The following is an 18847-nucleotide window of genomic DNA, read 5'->3' as shown; positions in this document are numbered from 1 at the left end:
TGTGTATAAACTAAGATGGCGGGCGTTGTCCTCATTGCAGACAGTCGCGTTTCCTACGGTTAGCTTTCTGGCGAAGTCTTTCCGAATCCACGAGGACATGAACGCAGAGCACACAGCGCATCACGTGCTTGAGCGGGTGCGGGCGGAAGTGAAAGCTGGTGTCTTCCTGTCCCGTCCCACGGTCCCGTCCCTCGCTCTACGCCTTCGCTCGGATATCGCTGCACCGACTGGAGCTGGTAGGATGAAACTCTGCTGCTTTCACTTTTCTGCTGCCGCCTCGTTGAAACTCTCGGTGCTGTTTGTCAGCTGTTGACGCCTCATACGAGTCCCCGCTTCCACCGGTCCGCCGGCCGGGCTGAGCTCTTCCACAGTTAAGCCAGTGCCATGCACATATGTGATAACTTTGTTCTCGGTGCACTCTGCATTGCTACGTGTTGAATGGTGCAAATATGCACGTGCTGTATGCACTTTATGGTGACGACAGAGCTGCCCGGAGCGCTTTTAACTTTGAGCGTGTTTGTTTTGGAGAATGTAGTCAAACTTGTTGAAACTTCTCAGGTGCTGCTGTGCTGAGGCCCCCTCAGTCTGACCGGCTTCAACGAGCAGCCCCCCAGGACGGCGATGGATTCCAGTGGAGCCGGTGAGCCGCCTGGACGAGGCAGAAGACCCTCCAGTCACTCATCCGGGACACCCGTTGCTGCCAAGGCGCAGGCAGCACAGAGCGGCCAGGGGCCGCAAGTAAAGATCACTCCCTTCCACAGCTCCGCCATACTCCACAGGGATGATGCTGTCCGCAACAAACGACCAGGAGCCGCTTCTGGGAGACTGATGGCGACTCCTGGCAGCCGCTTTCTGGACACACTCGGACGGCTGACTGGTCCGCATGTCAGAGGGAGACTCTCCGCTGCTGGGAGCTCAGAGGAACCAGCTCCCAGTGCAGGCTCCGTGCTGGCCTCAGCAGGGGGGAAAGCACAAGTAAGTGGTCTTGTTGTCGAGGTGAAATGATCTACTGATGAGCGTGAAGCAATGTCATGTGAAATGTTTCCAAAATATATGAATATTGTATATATATTTTTCCGACAGTCTGTTCTTTCATTTAGCTTGTTTGTCTTTTAATTGCAGCCCTACCTGCTGTTAACCCTTTATTCTGACAGAATCATGTTCCAGAAGTCAAATATGCATAAGTCCCCTAAACCGTGCACACACTTTAATCATCTGAGGACAGAGTGTTATTACAGAGTGCATGGGTTGCAAGAGTTCAGACTCATTGATAGAGGTCGACTCGTTTTGGTTTGTAATTCTTTATCATTAGATGCTATATTATGCAGAATTTAATTAACTTTGGCTGTTTGCATGTCAAATAGTGGGAATCTATTTGACATGCAACATTTGTATATATTAAAATAGTCAGTGTTGGCTGCACATAATAATTTAACCCTTCATATTAATATAGATATGGTTTTAAATCACTTTAAATGTAATAACTGGTTCAGGCTTGCCTTCTGTTTTCTCATCTATTGAATAGGTGATTAAGTATACAAAAATCACAATTCTGATCAATAAACATGCCTTCATTGTCGTGGCATAGTCGTGTTGGACCTAAAACATAACTCTGACATGTTTCAGCATCAGCTCTTTGTCGGGCAGTGAGACAGATGTGTTGTTCCTCCGGTAGGAAACATGTGGTTGTGCCCTAGAGAGGGTACATCAGTGACTCTTGTCTTCATTTTGCCTCCAAAGCCTCCTGCCAGGAAGGCACCAAAGTCGAGCACAGAGCTTCGTCACAGAGCCGTCTCCACCTCCATCAAGCCTCAGTCCGGTTAGTCGCTCGTTCCTTTGCAAGCTTTATTGATTTGAATCTAACTGGAAGGTAGGCTACCCGAGCCAAACGTGAATGTTTTTACAATTTAATATGATATTTCATCAGCTGCAGTTATCAAAATATCTCAGCGGGATCAGTAATTACCAATGTTTCAATACATCATCTTCCCATTTGATAATGTAAGGGGAGAGGAGGAAAACAGTGCTCTTCTTTAAATGTCCATTATTATAATAATAATAATAATAATAATAATAATAATAATAATACAGGTGATTGGATGTTTTTCTTTTAGGCATTATTTCCCACGGATGACCTCTGGTCACCACCTAACCCCAGTCTGTGTGCTTCTCCTAGCTGTGAAGAGAAGGAAGCGGAAGATGGGAATGTACAACCTGGTCCCCAAGAAGAAGGCCAAGACCCTGAAGCAGCAGGAGAAGGCCGGTCCTTTATTTATTTATTTATTTATTGTATTATTTACATTATTTATGTATTATATTATATTATTTATATTTATATTATTTATGTATTATATTATTTATATTTATATTATTTATGTATTATATTATTTATATTTATATTATTTATGTATTATATTATATTATTTATATTTATATTATTTATGTATTATATTATATTATTTATATATTATATTATTTATATATTATATTATTTATGTATTATTTTATTTATATATTATTTATGTATTATATTATATTATTTATATATATTATTTATATATTATATTATTTATGTATTATTTTATTTATATATTATTTATGTATTATATTATATTATTTATATATTTTATTTATATATTATTTATGTATTATATTATATTATTTATATATTATATTATTTATATATTATATTATTTATGTATTATTTTATTTATATATTATTTATGTATTATATTATATTATTTATATTATTTATATTATTTATATTCCTTCCTGTTCATCAGACCTCCGACAAGCCCACCAGCACGAGCCTGTTTACAATGTATTCATATAGTGTAGTTTCATACAGAGCAGGTCTACACCATACAGAGACCAGTACATCGCAGAGATACATGTAGTACTTTATACTGTACTACATCTCAGCGGTACATGTAGTACTTTATACTGTACTACATCTCAGAGGTACATATTGTACTTCAGCTGTTTTGGTCTCCACCAACTCCTGAGACAAAATGACTTTTTAGCTACAATGAGATACTCCACTATGTTTCCCAGCTAGTATTCTAGCAAAACTCACTGGCGGGCGATCAGAAGAGCAACGATGGAAGCAACGCTCCTCGCACTCAAATCGTAGTTTTCTCCTCGCAAGCTTCACTTTGTTTGGATCTCATTTGTTCTTGTGGATGTTGACAGTAATTTGACAGTGTGGTGGAAAATCTCTAGGTTAATCTGGAGGAGAGAGTTTGTGTTCTCAAATCAATAATGAAGTCATCAGAAGATTCAAAGTTGTCTTTTTCCGTTTATTCTCTTGCAAGAGGGAAGAAAGCACAGCAACTACGTATTCAGTAGACTGCGTGAATGCTTCTTCGACGAAGTGCAATATTCAACATCATTTATGCATACAAAGGTTCACGCCTTTACAACTTCAGATAATGCGTCAAAAAGGGAGTATGATATTTCGGACACAGGCTGTCTGTTCCTGCGGACGTTAGTTTCTGGAGTCAAGGTCTTGTCTCTGTGTCTCTGTCTTACCAACAAAGAAACAGTGTCTCTTCACTTCCCACCCTTGTGGGAAAAGATAACAAGACACCTGGATCCAAAACTAATTAATATCTTCTGCAAGACTACTGTTTTGTGTCTGTCTGTGTTCCACACTTTCAGTTGTACATTCTCTAACATTTCACATGACTACTATAACATAACTTATACGTGGTCAAGATATCTGTATTACGATCTATACTATAACATTCCCATTACAACAGTAATTTGACCCCTTACTAATACAGGAGTAATAACATCTTCTTTTATTAGTTGTTGTTGGTACGATCCACATGTTTACACTGTTTGCATAAAAGTAGTGAATGTGAGGTTAAGCCATAGGAAGAGAGTGACTGGCTTTATTTCTGATCACAAACACATATAAGGGAAAAATAAGTTAACTAGCAACATAACTGAGAATGTAATTTATTTTAAATAATTACACTCTGCGTAGTGAGTGTGGGAATGAAACACTGCTTCATCTTTTGGAACGTGAGAGCGCGTATATCACGTAGTCCTGAGTCCATACATGGAATGGAGGCTTAAAATATGACAAATAACTGAATACGTGTCACCAGCTGTCATTGATACAAATGTTCCTTTTCTTGATCAGAAGGAGGAACCAGGACCCAGTGTGGAGAAGAACAGAGCTGCAGCACATGAGACAGCAGGCATTCTACCAGAGACGGTGAAGAGCAGAGAACCGACAGCCATCAAGAGTGAGTCGTTGATGGAGGCGGAGCCTGGAGAAGGCTGCCATGCTGAATACACAGAGCTGGCCTTGGACTGTCTCGATCTGAAGGCTCAGGAAGAGCTGCTCTCACCTCCCTCGTCAGGTGACAACAGCATCTCACTGACTCATTTGCCTTCAAGGTTTTTCTTCTACAGAATCCATCTGTATAGGTCACAGGTGAGTTTCCTGCTGTGATTAGTGATTAGTGGTGGAATAATGGGATGTGTGTGTGCAGGAGCAGCAGCGGATGCTGAGGTGACAGAAACGGACCTGGCTGAGGAGCTACCGCTGTGCTGCTGTCGCATGGAGACTCCTCACAGCGGAGGCAACGTGTCCACACTGGAGCAGAGCTGCATGGCCATGGAGAGCACGGATGGAATGGTAACATCCTCTGAAGTAATGAAACAATGATATATATATATATATATATATATATATATATATACCGTATTTTCCGCACTATAAGGCGCACTTAAAAGCCTTTAATTTTCTCAAAAAACGACAGTGCGCCTTGTAATCCGGAGCGCCTTATATATGGATCAATTGGTTAATTGGTTGATCCATACTGGTTGTACACGGCGCTCTGTCAAAATGTTTCAGTACGACTGGTAAACTACAAAGCTGCACCGCGGTAAACACCGGTACTGTGCTTACTCCTAGTCCAACACCACTTGTGTGTATAAAGACCCCAAAATGGCACCTTTCAAGAGACACGCTTACGACGCTATTCTATTCTATGCGCCTTATAATCCGGTGCGCCCTATATATAAAAACAGTTCTAAAATAGGCCATTCATTGAAGGTGCGCCTTATAATCCGGTGCGCTTTATAGTGCGGAAAATACGGTATATCTATCTATCTATCTATCTATATATAATATTATATTAGACAAAGATAACACAAGTAAACACAAAATGCAGTTTTTAAATGAAGGTTTTTATTATTAAGGGGGAAAAAAGTCCAAACCTACATGGCCCTGTGTGAAAAAGTGATTGCCCCCTAAACCTAATAACTGGTTGGGCCACCCTTAGCAGCAACAACTGCAATCAAGCGTTAGCGATAACTGGCAATGAGTCTTTTACAGCGCTGTAGAGGAATTTTGGCCCACTCATCTTTGCAGAATTGTTGTAATTCAGCCACATTGGAGGGTTTTCGAGCATGAACCGCCTTTTTAAGGTCATGCCACAGCATCTCAATCGGATTCAGGTCGGGACTTTGACTAGGCCACTCCAAAGTCTTCATTTTGTTTTTCTTAAGCCATTCAGAGGTGGACTTGCTGGTGTGTTTTGGATCATTGTCCTGCTGCAGAACCCAAGTGCGCTTCAGCTTGAGGTCACGAACAGATGGCCGGACATTCTCCTTCAGGATTTTTTGGTAGACAGCAGAATTCATGGTTCCATTTACCACAGCAAGTCTTCCAGGTCCTGAAGCAGCAAAACAGCCCCAGACCATCACACTACCACCACCATATTTTACTGTTGGTATGATGTTCCTTTTCTGAAATGCCGTGTTACTTTTACGCCAGATGTAATGGGACATACACCTTCCAAAAAGTTCAACTTTTGTCTCGTCAGTCCACAGAGTATTTTCCCAAAAGTCTTGGGGATCATCAAGATGTTTTCTGGCAAAACTGAGACGAGCCTTTATGTTCTTTTTGCTCAGCAGTGGTTTTCGTCTTGGAACTCTGCCATGCAGGCCATTTTTGCCCAGTCTCTTTCTTATGGTGGAGTCATGAACACTGACCTTAATTGAGGCAAGTGAGGCCTGCAGTTCTTTGGATGTTGTTCTGGGGTCTTTTGTGACCTCTTGGATGAGTCGTCGCTGCGCTCTTGGGGTAATTTTGGTCGGCCGGCCACTCCTGGGAAGGTTCACCACTGTTCCATGTTTTCGCCATTTGTGGATAATGGCTCTCACTGTGGTTCGCTGGAGTCCCAAAGCTTTAGAAATGGCTTTGTAACCTTTTCCAGACTGATAGATCTCAATTACTTTGTTTCTCATTTGTTCCTGAATTTCTTTGGATCGCAGCATGATGTCTAGCTTTTGAGGATCTTTTGGTCTACCTCACTTTGTCAGGCAGGTCCTATTTAAGTGATTTCTTGATTGAGAACAGGTGTGGCAGTAATCAGGCCTGGGTGTGGCTAGAGAAATTGAACTCAGCTTTCCAAAGATGTGATAAACCACAGTTAATTTATGTTTTAACAGGGGGGGGCAATCACTTTTTCACACAGGGCCATGTAGGTTTGGATTTTTTTTTTCCCTTAATAATAAAAACCTTCATTTAAAAACTGCATTTTGTGTTTACTTGTGTTATCTTTGTCTAATATTTAAATTTGTTTGATGATCTGAAACATTTAAGTGTGACAAACATGCAAAAAAATAAGAAATCAGGAAGGGGGCAAACACTTTTTCACACAACTGTATATATATATATATATATATATATATATATATATATATATATATATATATCTCTAATGGCAACGATTACAACTTTTAATCTCATTGTTATGGTAAAGTTCAATAATGAATTTAAAAGTAGTGTATTGCGCACTTTTATTTTGAAAGTACTGCTATATGAACAAAAGGTCAATAACATTTGGTTTAAACACTTTAAACACATCAGGTTGTTGTTAGCAGCAGTATTCCCTTCACACAGCAGCAGTTATAATGATTCTGATCATAGATATTCAGCCGGGTTGTTTTTATTTTGCGCCTACGGTTGTTGAGTGACAGTCGAATGCGTTGGCGTTCATCCCGGTGGTTTTCGTCCTCTGCCGGTCTGTAGCTTTGTTGTCCCTCATGTCTGCTGCTGGACCTTCTTATGAACCGCCGTCTTTGAAATGTTAAGGATGGAAGCAACCTGATGCTCGCTGTATCCCTCTGCTAGTAAAACCAGAAGTGAACCCTTCTTCTCCTCACTCAAAGCTTTGTTTTAACTCTTTTGGCGCGGTCCATAGTCACTTTTATTATCCTAATTACTTTTGAGGTTCTACTAGCACTGTTTCTGCCATCCAGCTGGTCTACAGAAGAGGATAGTGATGACCACACCACTGGTTTTATACTTCATTAAATAAGATTTAATTGTCTAAATGAATATATTTGGATTTGAAATTTTGGAGAAATGTTGTCAGTAGTTCATAGAATAAAACAAAAAATGTCATTTTACACCAACAGTACTGGAACCCTATTGGTTTTAATGTTGTACAGTCTGATTATTATTATTATTATTATTATTATTATTATCTCCTCTCCTCAGCTGATCCGGTGCCAGAGGCGAGTGATGAAGCAGGAAATGATGCGACCCTCGAACACGGTCCATCTGCTGGTTCTGTGCGAGGACCACCGGGCCGGTATGGTCAAGCACCACTGCTGCCCCGGCTGTGGACTCTTCTGCCGGGCGGTGAGTGGAACAGAGCACACTGATGCTGTAAACACGTAGCAGCACCGTACTCTCTGTTACTGTGATTATGTATGAACAGTATCATTTTATCAGGAGTGCACTGGTTATCTGTGGAAAGATTTCAAGTAGAACTCATGACCAAGAAACATTGTGGTCCGATGTTAGTCATGGAGGAACATTGTTACAATATCATCCACCAGCTGAGATGGTTTTAAGCTTGTTCCTCCTGTCTTTCAACTTTGTCTTCTTCACTCGTGTGTGTGTGTGTGTGTGTGTGTGTGTGTGTGTGTGTGTGTGTGTGTGTGTGTGTGTGTGTGTGTGTGTGTGTGTGTGTGTGTGTGTGTGTGTGTGTGTGTGTGTGTGTGTGTGTGTGTGTGTGTGTGTGTGTGTGTGTGTGTGTGTGTGTGTGTGTGTGTGTGTGTGCGCTGACGTAAAGCTACGATGCGGGGGGGGCACGTGTGTATGTGAAGAAATGGAAACAGCCACGGCTCTACGGGTCGGCACGGTACAATCAAAATTCATGTCGGGCAAATTCTTACTGGTGTACCTTCCATACCTGTTAGTTCAGTGTACTGAAGCAACATATCACATGACACGGGTACGTTTGAGTCCAATAATTAAAGAGTCGCTTTAAAGACATACATTCATGAGGAGATGAAATAGAACGCATGTCTTACTGTCAGTGAAACCACGCAACAGCATTAAGATGAATATAAGTTTCACTATTGCAGATGCAAAATGCATCTTCCATGTTAGTGCATCAATAATAATCTGATATATAATAACAGCTGAAGAGCACATGTGGCTGCACAGTGAGTGAGTGACTCTGTCCATGATTATATATTATATATGCTTACATAGGAATGCACCCATTGATCAGCCAAACATCGGTATCAGCAGATATCTTCTCAACGTTGACTGCCATCAGCCAATCGACAGAAAACGCTGATGTGCTAATGTGTTGTGTTGCATCAGTAACAACAGTAACCAGCAGTCACTACAACGAAACATGAAGCAGAAGAACTACGGCTTACAAGATTCCTTAAAAACAAAGTCACTGAATACAGACGAACCCGTGTGTGCACAGTGACTCACTAGAAGCCTGTCAGTCCGATGAGGGGCGACCGTGGGAACATCCTCCGTGCTCTGCAGAGTGTCGTCCATACCGGTGATCCAGTCCCTGGTGAGCAGAGTGCAGAGTCCAGCAGCAGGCTCAGTGGTAGAGCAGGGTGGTCCCTCAATCGGAGGATCGGTGGTTCGAGCCCCGGCTCTGCTAGTCCATGTCCATGTGTCCTTGGGCAAGACACTTAACCCCGAGCTGCTCCCGTAGCGTGTTAGTTAGTCCTGATGGGCATAAGTGTGTGACTGATGACATGTAGCGTTAAAGCGCTCTGACTGGTCGGAATACTATATGTCAGACTGCCACTCTGTCGTCCCACTGTGGGTCCAGCCCGGACAGCTAAAGCAGCGGCGAGCTGTCCACCCGCAGTGTCCACCCGCAGTGTCCACCCGCTGTTCTGCCTCCACTAGTCCACTGGGCCCGTCAAAGTATCGTCTATGTGGGAAACACTGCTCATGTTTCCAATCGCTGTTACATTACATTTGATTAATGTCACAAAGCAGATATTGTTGCTGGGCTGTGTACTGAAACATCCTCCGTATGAGCAGGTAGCTGTAGAGGCCATCAGAGGGCGTTCGAAGCATTTTTTTAAAAACATAATCTTATTCATGTGAAGGGTTGTGACTTACATTTGTATTCTTGAATTTGTTCCCATACAAAGACAGTGTCTGACTCTGAAACAGCTGTTTCCTGGACACAAAGGGGAATAAACATCAGCACACACATTGGTCTCAGCATGGACCCCAAATCACTAGTCACATTCTGAATACAGGACTTTTACTTGAGTGCTTTTTTATTTAAATTGTGGTATTAGTACTTTTACTTAAGTAAAGATCTTAGTACCTCATCACCACTGGTCTTCCTCTCTGTCTTGAGTGGTCTCACAGTATCAGTGGTGTGTCAGTCAGAACCTCCTCTCTCTTATTTAGCTTCTTAAGTAATCAGATAGAGCAAGATGTGTGTGGAGCAGAGTAACCGTTAAATGGATCGTGTTGGTTACGTTCTCCCCCGCTGCGTTCTGAGTATGAGGCGTGAAAGTGTTCAGCACACCAACATCAAACGCCTCGCTAGCGCCTTCTGAAGACGTTTGCTATCTGACCAAACCGCTTAGCGCACGCAACACCTTACAGACGCGCACAGTGGAGAGTGCGTGTGACGTAGCTCTGGCGAGCGTTGTATCCTTTAGATGTGGGGCTCACATCGATTGACAAATCGCGTTAGCGTAATGTACGCTAAAGCTAACGCGATTTAATGCAGCGTACGCCTCACCGGCCTGTACGTGTAACGTCAGCACACTGCTCTGATCACTGGGCCTGTGTGGCGCTGGGAGGGCTGCACGTGTTCTCATCTGGTGCTACACGCCGAAGGGAAGAAGCTGAACGACAACAAATATGTATGGAAGCAGAATATTTCGTTAGATCAAATGATGTTGTGAATTTTTTGTTCATTTATCTTTGTTCAATAAATGTTGACTTTTGAGACGAGTCCAGAGAGGACTGAGGGGGGAAGAGAAGGTTTCTGTTGATTATTAATGATGATAATTCTAATATCGATGTTATGAACGCATCTTCCAAATATTGGGTGCAGCCCTACAAGCCACACAATGCTGTTTTAAATGAGACAAACACGGAATTCAGACCAATAACCTTATTGTTCATCTAACTTATCAATACTTAATAATCATGTATGAACAGACAGAAAGGCTACATGGACGGTTCCCAGCTGTAGCTCCCAGCAGCAGTTTCAGCACCTTGGAGAGCACCGCTCACTACGACACTAACACACTCCGACTCAACACAGACACCATCGACACTGGTGTTTATATCTGACAGCAAGCAAAGAAAAACGGATACACAAACGTATAACAGCAGCTGTTGTTAATGAAATAGACATTAACCTACATTGATTGTTGACTCATGGTTAATTTCTTTATTTAATTAACAATAGCCAGGCTATTTGTTTTTACTGTTGTACAGTAGATTACATGCTGAGTTCATTCTGCTGACTTTTAATAAAATACATTCATGGAACTTGGATCCAGCTTGTTCTTTGGCTATTTAAAACATATGTCTGGAGGTTGTTCTATATGGCTCTAGAGTTATTATTAAAAAGAACAGTCGAGCATGAACCCTGCTGTAGCAGGCCAAGAGGAGGCGGAGTCTGTGTTTGAGTCAATGATGCTTGGTGCACAAAGACAGTCAGAGTTGATGGACAAAACAAAAAATATGATCATGAAATATAATTGATATAAACAGCAACTAAAAGCAGAGCTGTTTAGTGAATATCCTTTCTATGAAACATGGAGTGCTGTACTTGGTTTGTTCAGAAAGAGGCTGAAGGAAGCAGAAATATGTGAAATACATTTAAAAGAGTGGAATGCCCCGTGTAGGAATAGTGGTGAAACACAGAGCCCTCCTCCCTACATGCACGCCGAGCTGTCAGTCAAACTGAGGTGATGTGTTCGAGATTACACGTACAAGCAGGTGTGGCGTTTGCTACAGCTCGGCAAAGTACACGTGAATATACATACACGCGGTAGCCTAGCAGGTACGTGGTGAAGGTACTGAGCGCTAGTGTGCTGAACTATCGGACCTCACAGGAGCCCACGTCACACACCGGTAACACGTCTGAATGAAACGATGTTGGTGCGCTGAAAGCTTTCACACCTCCTACGCGCTTGCACCCGCTCATCAAGTTGACTTTGGAGGCGGGACGGAGTAGACGGTGGCTGCTGCAGGGCACCAATGAGAATGACCATCTGACATTTTAGAATTTAAATGATCGCATATGCGACCATGTTGGTTTGGGTCTGGAGCCCTGAGTAGCTGAAAGTAATGGACTCATGGTGACAGAGAAAGCTAAACAATGTTTACAGATCGTTGAAGCTTCTGTCGCTCTAAGCTCGTAGCAGTGCCGATGCAAAGTTCACCAAACCTGACTTTGATCAATGATGGCGTTGAATAACATCAATTCAAATGGACACATTTGAAACCTGACAAGTGTTGTAGGGGCACTCAGACCGGTCGGGAACCCCAGCTCTAAATGTGTCTGATGTTGTTTTCACTTTTGATCACCACATATTTATTATATGGTATATATACTGTATATTAGAATATATTGAGATACTGCACTTCTAAACCTTAACACAGTGTTCTCCTGGTCCGTCCCACAGGGCTCCTTCATGGAGTGCAGGCCGTACGGCAGCATCTCCCACCGCTTTCACCGCGACTGTGCTTCCATCTTGAGGGATCTCAGGTTTTGCCCTCACTGCGGAGAGGACGCCAGCGGTGCGAAGGAGGTCACGGTGTCCAGGGCTGATCCGTGTCCCTCTGTACCCAGATCAAACCCTGGGCCGGCACTCCCAGTGGCCACCCTGCCTTCAGTCCCAACCGTGCCTGCTGTTCCACAGATACTCCGAGCTAAGAAGACCAGCGAGCCCCAGAGGAGCAGGAATGAAAGCCCGAGCAGGTAACGTGTTGTCACAGAGACATCAGTGATGTCACAGAGACATCAGTGATGTCACAGAGACATCACTGATGTCACAGAGACATCAGTGATGTCACAGAGACATCAGTGATGTCACAGAGACATCACTGATGTCACAGAGACATCAGTGTTGTCACAGAGACATCACTGATGTCACAGAGACATCAGTGTTGTCACAGAGACATCACTGATGTCACAGAGACATCAGTGATGTCACAGAGACATCACTGTGATGTCACAGAGTGTGTTCAGAGTGTGTTCAGAGTGTGTTCAGAGTGTGTTCAGAGTGTGTTCAGAGTGTGTTCAGAGTGTGTTCAGAGTGTGTTCAGAGTGTGTTCAGAGTGTTCAGAGTGTGTGTGATGTCACAGAGACATCACTGATGTCACAGAGACATCAGTGATGTCTCTGTGACAACACTGATGTCTACAACAGTGATGTGACATCACTGATGTCACAGAGACATCACTGATGTCACAGAGACATCAGTGATGTCACAGAGACATCACTGATGTCACAGAGACATCAGTGATGTCACAGAGACATCACTGATGTCACAGAGACATCACTGATGTCACAGAGACATTCTTGCAGACTGGCTTTGATGTGATGTTGTCGCTTTCCTGTTCTCGTTCAGTTTTAGTTTTATTTGTTGATTTTACTAATTATATAATATTATTGTGTGTGTATATTTCTATTTTATTCTTTTCATTTTTTAATTATTTGTTTTGATTATTTGATTTGATTCATTTCTTAGTTTATTTTAAACGTGTCGACCGGTCTCACTGAGCTTTCTGTTACTGTTGTCTTGTTTTTGCTGCTTTGACTGTGAAAGCACTTTGTGAACTCTGTTTTTAACGCTGTTATATAAATAAAGTTATTATTATTATCATCATCATCATCACAGCTATTGAAAGGATGATCCCAGCTGTCATTCTCTCTGCAGTGTAAACAGCGAGGCTGTGTGTGTTGCGGACCGACAGCCTAAAGAGTCACTAGAGAGCATCCTGATGGCGCTGGATGATGACAAGTAAGGTTCACCGTGGAACATTCAGTGTTCTAAAGGTACAGCGTGGAACCACAGTTTGCATCTCTTTATCCTTTGTAGCCTGAAACCAAAGAAGGTGAAGTACCCCCCCCGACAGCTGTACATCTCTGCTAAAGAAGGAGAGCTCCAGAAGGTCCTTCATCTCCTGGGTAACTCCATGTGCTACTGGACACAAAGCAGCTCCGCTTACAGTCACTCAATCTATATGTTTGAGCATCTTTGTTATCACACTAATGGACCAAACGTTGTACATTGAAGTTGACGGGAAGGACCCCAACTTTCTGATGGAGGGCCCAAACAAAGGCACCCCTCTTCATGCAGCAGCTGCTGAGGGCCACCAGGAGATCTGCCACATGCTGGTCCAGGTGAGGAGACCCACGTCACTACAGGCTGCACCTCAGGGCCTGCATGTCTTCATCACCTGTGTGTTTGTGACTCCTTTACGTTATTTTTGAAGGTAGCATTAACATCCAGATGTTTCCTCCTCTTGACTTCCACCCGTTCTCTACCTTAGTATGACGGCTATTTGTAAATGGAGCAATGCCGGCGAGTCCCACAACTGCAGTGAAGTTCACACATGAAGAGCAGTTTGTAAATGCAGGTTCAGCACTTTGCATATAAATGTAACAACATCCACATTATGTTAAAATCCTTTAAAACACATTCATTTCTATTTATTTAAAACAACTGTTGTGAGCATCAGAATACATCTGTGAATCTGTGAATCTGTACATTCATTGATATGCAGACTGATCTGACCCCACATCATGAAAGCAAAATAAGTTTTCAAATCAGACCGTGAGATTCCACTAACGTACGAGACGTTGAACTGAACTGAACTGGCACCATTCTCTGCTTTAGTGTGGAGTCAGCAGAATAGATCCCACGTGTTCAAGTGCAGCGGGCACCGTGATAGCTGTGGAGCCCAGAAACCCTGCTGGTCCGTGTCTTTATTGTGTGTGTGTGTGTGTGTGTGTGTGTGTGTGTGTGTGTGTGTGTGTGTGTGTGTGTGTGTGTGTGTGTGTGTGTGTGTGTGTGTGTGTGTGTGTGTGTGTGTGTGTGTGTGTGTGTGTGTGTGTGTGTGTGTGTGTGTGTGTGTGTGTGTGCACTCGTACTGTAGGCTGGAGCCAACCTGGACATGTTTGATGAGCAGCAGAGGACCCCGCTGATGGCGGCCTGTGAAAACAGCCACCTGGACACAGTGAAGTACCTGCTGAGAGCCGGAGCAGCCGTCGGCCACAAGGTGGGTCGGTGCAGTCTCACTCCATCACCCTTCTGCACTACTCGACACCAATCGTGTTGTTTTTACCTCCTGAGAACACATTGCTCCTGTTGATGGCTGAGGTAGCAGCACATTCTAAAAGAACCAGAACCAGTTTACATCATCATGGAAGAAAGAAATGATACCATCAAGCTAAGCAAACATTGAAAAAACATTAAAATGCAAAGCTTGTATGTCGTTCAGGACCATAGATGAAGACAAATCAACATCTCTTGGATGTGTGGTTCTCAGATGTTCCTCCGCTGGTGAGACTCTGGGCTCCTGGAGAAGAAGGCGTCTGTGAGTTAATGAGGCTGTTGACTGGGGCTTGTAGGTTGTTCTCCCGATTCTGTTCAGTGACTGTCCAGAGCTGTTGGAGTTGTTTGGAAGTAGCTTTGTGCAGCACGGCTTTGGAGGCAGGTTGTAGTGGAGAAGTGGACATGTGATCCTCAGAGATATCCCAACATGTGTTTCCTGTGGGGCATGATGGACGGCTGAGGAAACGGTCTTTACCGCGGGTTCACAACAGCATCAGGTCCGTACAGATGTATCTCATAGTGTGCAGAGAGAACGATATGCTAATTGAATAGAAACAAAAGTGTTTCTTTGAAATGTATTGTACTTTAATGCACATCACACTCTTCTTTGTATGTCGCCATGCTGCCTGGTTCTCTCCACTGATGGTTAGAGTAACAGTCTGGTGACATAATATGGGAGAGAAACAGAAATCTAACCAGTTAAGCAGTGTGTCCACAGGAACCAGTGCAGCTCAGTCTGGTCCCACACACACGTTTAGACTGGTCTGTACAAGCGTCTTCGGTTCATTTTGCTAAATGTTAAAGGGACCTTTGAAACAAAGACGACCCCTCCCTGGAGGAAGAAGCTGCTGGCTCAGCAGGTGTGTTAACCACATCCTCTACATGGTGTGTCAGCTTGCTGAGATGCTTGTTAGATGTAATTCTCTGTGTTGGTACATTTGTCTACAGCTCAGGGTCTAAACAGTCCTCACCTCCTGCCGGCTGTAATACTCTACTGAGACTGTCACCGCCTCTTCACCGCCTCACATCCCAGTCGTGGACCACTTTGCTTTAGAGAGATGTTTTGTGCTGACGTGGCGCTCTCGTCTCTCTTCCAGAGGGGATCAGTCACAGTGCAACACGTCAGTGACAGCGACGCTGTTAGAGGTTCTTGTTGTTCTGGGTCTGCTAGGCCTCCCGACACCTCGCAATTCATCTTTATGATGAAACATTCATCAGGTTGAAGAATGTGCAGTTAAGGACAGTTTGTCTGGTTCAGAAGACTTGGACCACTTTCCCACTAAACAAACGCTCCTAACGTCTGTTATTCCCGGGACGAATGACTCGGCAGTCGTCCCGGTATCGATCAGCTCCGCTCCCTTCAGCAGTGATGGAAACATGGAGGACCTGACCCTCCTCCAGCACTATGCTGTGTGGCACACTGTGAAGTACAAATATACAGTTAACATGCTGTCCTTCAGAGTCACAGACTCCATTCAGACACCACTCACCTGACCTCGCTGATCACTGTACAACAGAAAGAACTCATCACAACCATCTGTTGGCTTTCAGCTACTCCATCAATCACCAACTCTGGTCTGAGACTTCATCTTAACACTTTAATTCATGAAGTCAGTAGATATTAGATTGTCTATGGTTCAGTTATGATAGTCATCATGGAAGCATCGTCAGTCTTCCCAGCTGCTTCTCAAACTCTCAGCTGCTCAACATCTTTTCAACCAAATGTATTATTTATATTTATATTTATATTTATATTTATTAACGTCAAACAAATGTAATCGATAGACATCAATTAACGATGTGAATCTGGTCACATGTAATCCTCTTCATCCTTATTCATTGTACACTTCGTCATATTCTTTGTTCAGTTCATTCATTTCTACTTTTTATCGTTTATTCATTTATTTTCTGTTTAGTGTAGTTAGTCAAATAAATATTCATCTATAAAGAACTTGATCATATTATTATGAAACAATAAGTCGCTGCACACCTTGAGAAGAACTCCGTAGCAACCCTGAGATTAAGCTTTAATTCATTAATATCACATTGTTTTGCCTGGTGTCCTGAGTTTAATCTAATGTTAAACTCTGTTACTGGATCTGATGGTGTCTTATAGCAGAAGCTGAGTACCATCATCTTGTTCGTACTAATTGATGTGTTTATGATTCATAATGGAGTTATTGATAAGTTACATACTTTGATATTTAATTATTATTGATTAAATCGTCTACAAGTGAAACGGCTCCGGTTGAATGTGACTCATGTTGTGGTCCCAGGACATCATCGGGTTCACCTGTCTGCATCTGGCTGCTAAACTGGGACATTGTGATATTGTTCATCATCTGCTCTCCAAAGCATCCAGACACGTCAACGGTCAGGTAGAGTCACACACCAACAGCTCGTTAATATTCATATGTTGGTGTACATCTGTGCACGGGACTAACAGCCTGCGTCTGTGCAGGACGACGGGGGATGGACTCCCATCACCTGGGCCATCGAGTACAAGCACAAGGAGCTGGTCCACCTGCTGCTGGCCAGAGGGGCCGACGTGAACCTCAGGGACAAGGTGAGTGCCCACCGTACGCTGTGCACTGTGACACATGTGCCACACACACACGCACACACACGCACACAGCATTGCAGCCCATCGAGGTCGACTCTCTGACCGGTGTGATCTCATGGATGCATAACGTTTCACACTGTCGCTCAGAGGTAGAGCGGCTCCTTCAGTCCACATGTCGGAGCATCCTCGGGCAACATACTCGACCCCAAATGTCTCCTGAAGGCTGCATCGGGGTGTGAGTGTGAGTGATTGGATTAGATCCTGATGGGCAGGTGGCTCCTTGTATGGTAGTCCTGCCATCAGTGTGTGAATGTGTGTGAATGGGTGAATGATGACGCTGTTAAAGAGCTTCGAGTGGTCACAAGAGAAATAAATCAATTCAAGTCCAGTTACCAATGTAGTCAAAGGTCACCGTGACCTTACAAATGTCTCGTGTGATGAAAACAAATGGATGTAAAGTGCAACATGACTGGTTGGCATTACAGCACAGTCCACTGTGCTGTAATGACTGTGCCCCACTGGTTCCCACTTACCGTTAAAACACGTCCTGGAAGTCTGATCTCATGCGTCCTCGCTCATGGCTCCTCAGAGATCCCTCCTCCCTCCTCGCTCATGGCTCCTCAGAGATCCCTCCTCCCTCCTCGCTCATGGCTCCTCAGAGATCCCTCCTCCCTCCTCGCTCATGGCTCCTCAGAGATCCCTCCTCCCTCCTCGCTCATGGCTCCTCAGAGATCCCTCCTCGCTCATGGCTCCTCAGAGATCCCTCCTCGCTCCTCGCTCATGGCTCCTCAGAGATCCCTCCTCTCTCCTCGCTCATGGCTCCTCAGAGATCCCTCCTCGCTCATGGCTCCTCAGAGATCCCTCCTCGCTCATGGCTCCTCAGAGATCCCTCCTCGCTCCTCGCTCATGGCTCCTCAGAGATCCCTCCTCTCTCCTTGCTCATGGCTCCTCAGAGATCCCTCCTCCCTCCTCGCTCATGGCTCCTCAGAGATCCCTCCTCGCTCCTCGCTCATGGCTCCTCAGAGATCCCTCCTCTCTCCTTGCTCATGGCTCCTCAGAGATCCCTCCTCCCTCCTCGCTCATGGCTCCTCAGAGATCCCTCCTCTCTCCTTGCTCATGGCTCCTCAGAGATCCCTCCTCGCTCCTCGCTCATGGCTCCTCAGAGATCCCTCCTCTCTCCTTGCTCATGGCTCCTCAGAGATCCCTCCTCCCTCCTCGCTCATGGCTCCTCAGAGATCCCTCCTCGCTCCTCGCTCATGGCTCCTCAGAGATCCCTCCTCTCTCCTTGCTCATGGCTCCTCAGAGATCCCTCCTCGCTCCTCGCTCATGGCTCCTCAGAGATCCCTCCTCTCTCCTTGCTCATGGCTCCTCAGAGATCCCTCCTCCCTCCTCGCTCATGGCTCCTCAGAGATCCCTCCTCGCTCCTCGCTCATGGCTCCTCAGAGATCCCTCCTCTCTCCTTGCTCATGGCTCCTCAGAGATCCCTCCTCCCTCCTCGCTCATGGCTCCTCAGAGATCCCTCCTCGCTCCTCGCTCATGGCTCCTCAGAGATCCCTCCTCCCTCCTCGCTCATGGCTCCTCAGAGATCCCTCCTCCCTCCTCGCTCATGGCTCCTCAGAGATCCCTCCTCGCTCATGGCTCCTCAGAGATCCCTCCTCCCTCCTC

At 44.4% G+C, this 18847-nt stretch overlaps 1 protein-coding gene across 3 annotated transcripts in view; it reads left to right on the top strand.

The window, feature by feature from the left end:
- Positions 1 to 102: 102 nt before the first annotated feature.
- The window catches only part of ehmt1a (euchromatic histone-lysine N-methyltransferase 1a), a 30596-nt gene continuing 11851 nt past the window's right edge, over positions 103 to 18847 (top strand). For 2 of the 3 annotated variants that reach the window (XM_076078119.1, XM_076078121.1), the window contains exons 1-14: positions 103 to 236; positions 559 to 975; positions 1741 to 1819; positions 2177 to 2259; positions 4151 to 4373; positions 4506 to 4651; positions 7526 to 7669; positions 11962 to 12257; positions 13219 to 13302; positions 13381 to 13469; positions 13579 to 13685; positions 14441 to 14563; positions 16896 to 16997; positions 17081 to 17185. In XM_076078119.1, the coding sequence (XP_075934234.1) occupies positions 622 to 975; positions 1741 to 1819; positions 2177 to 2259; positions 4151 to 4373; positions 4506 to 4651; positions 7526 to 7669; positions 11962 to 12257; positions 13219 to 13302; positions 13381 to 13469; positions 13579 to 13685; positions 14441 to 14563; positions 16896 to 16997; positions 17081 to 17185 (1935 nt within the window). In that variant the 5' untranslated portion in view covers positions 103 to 236; positions 559 to 621. Of the gene's footprint in view, positions 371 to 558; positions 976 to 1740; positions 1820 to 2176; positions 2260 to 4150; positions 4374 to 4505; positions 4652 to 7525; positions 7670 to 11961; positions 12258 to 13218; positions 13303 to 13380; positions 13470 to 13578; positions 13686 to 14440; positions 14564 to 16895; positions 16998 to 17080; positions 17186 to 18847 lie in introns of all 3 variants that reach the window. The other variant, XM_076078120.1, reaches the window with a different exon arrangement.

The sequence above is a fragment of the Anarhichas minor genome, unplaced genomic scaffold (genome assembly GCF_050575085.1).
Source record: "Anarhichas minor isolate MPS153535 unplaced genomic scaffold, ASM5057508v1 ptg000063l, whole genome shotgun sequence".
NCBI lineage: Eukaryota > Metazoa > Chordata > Actinopteri > Perciformes > Anarhichadidae > Anarhichas > Anarhichas minor.
The sequence above is the reverse complement of the archived record's forward strand: the minus strand, read 5'-3'. Positions and strand labels throughout refer to the sequence as shown.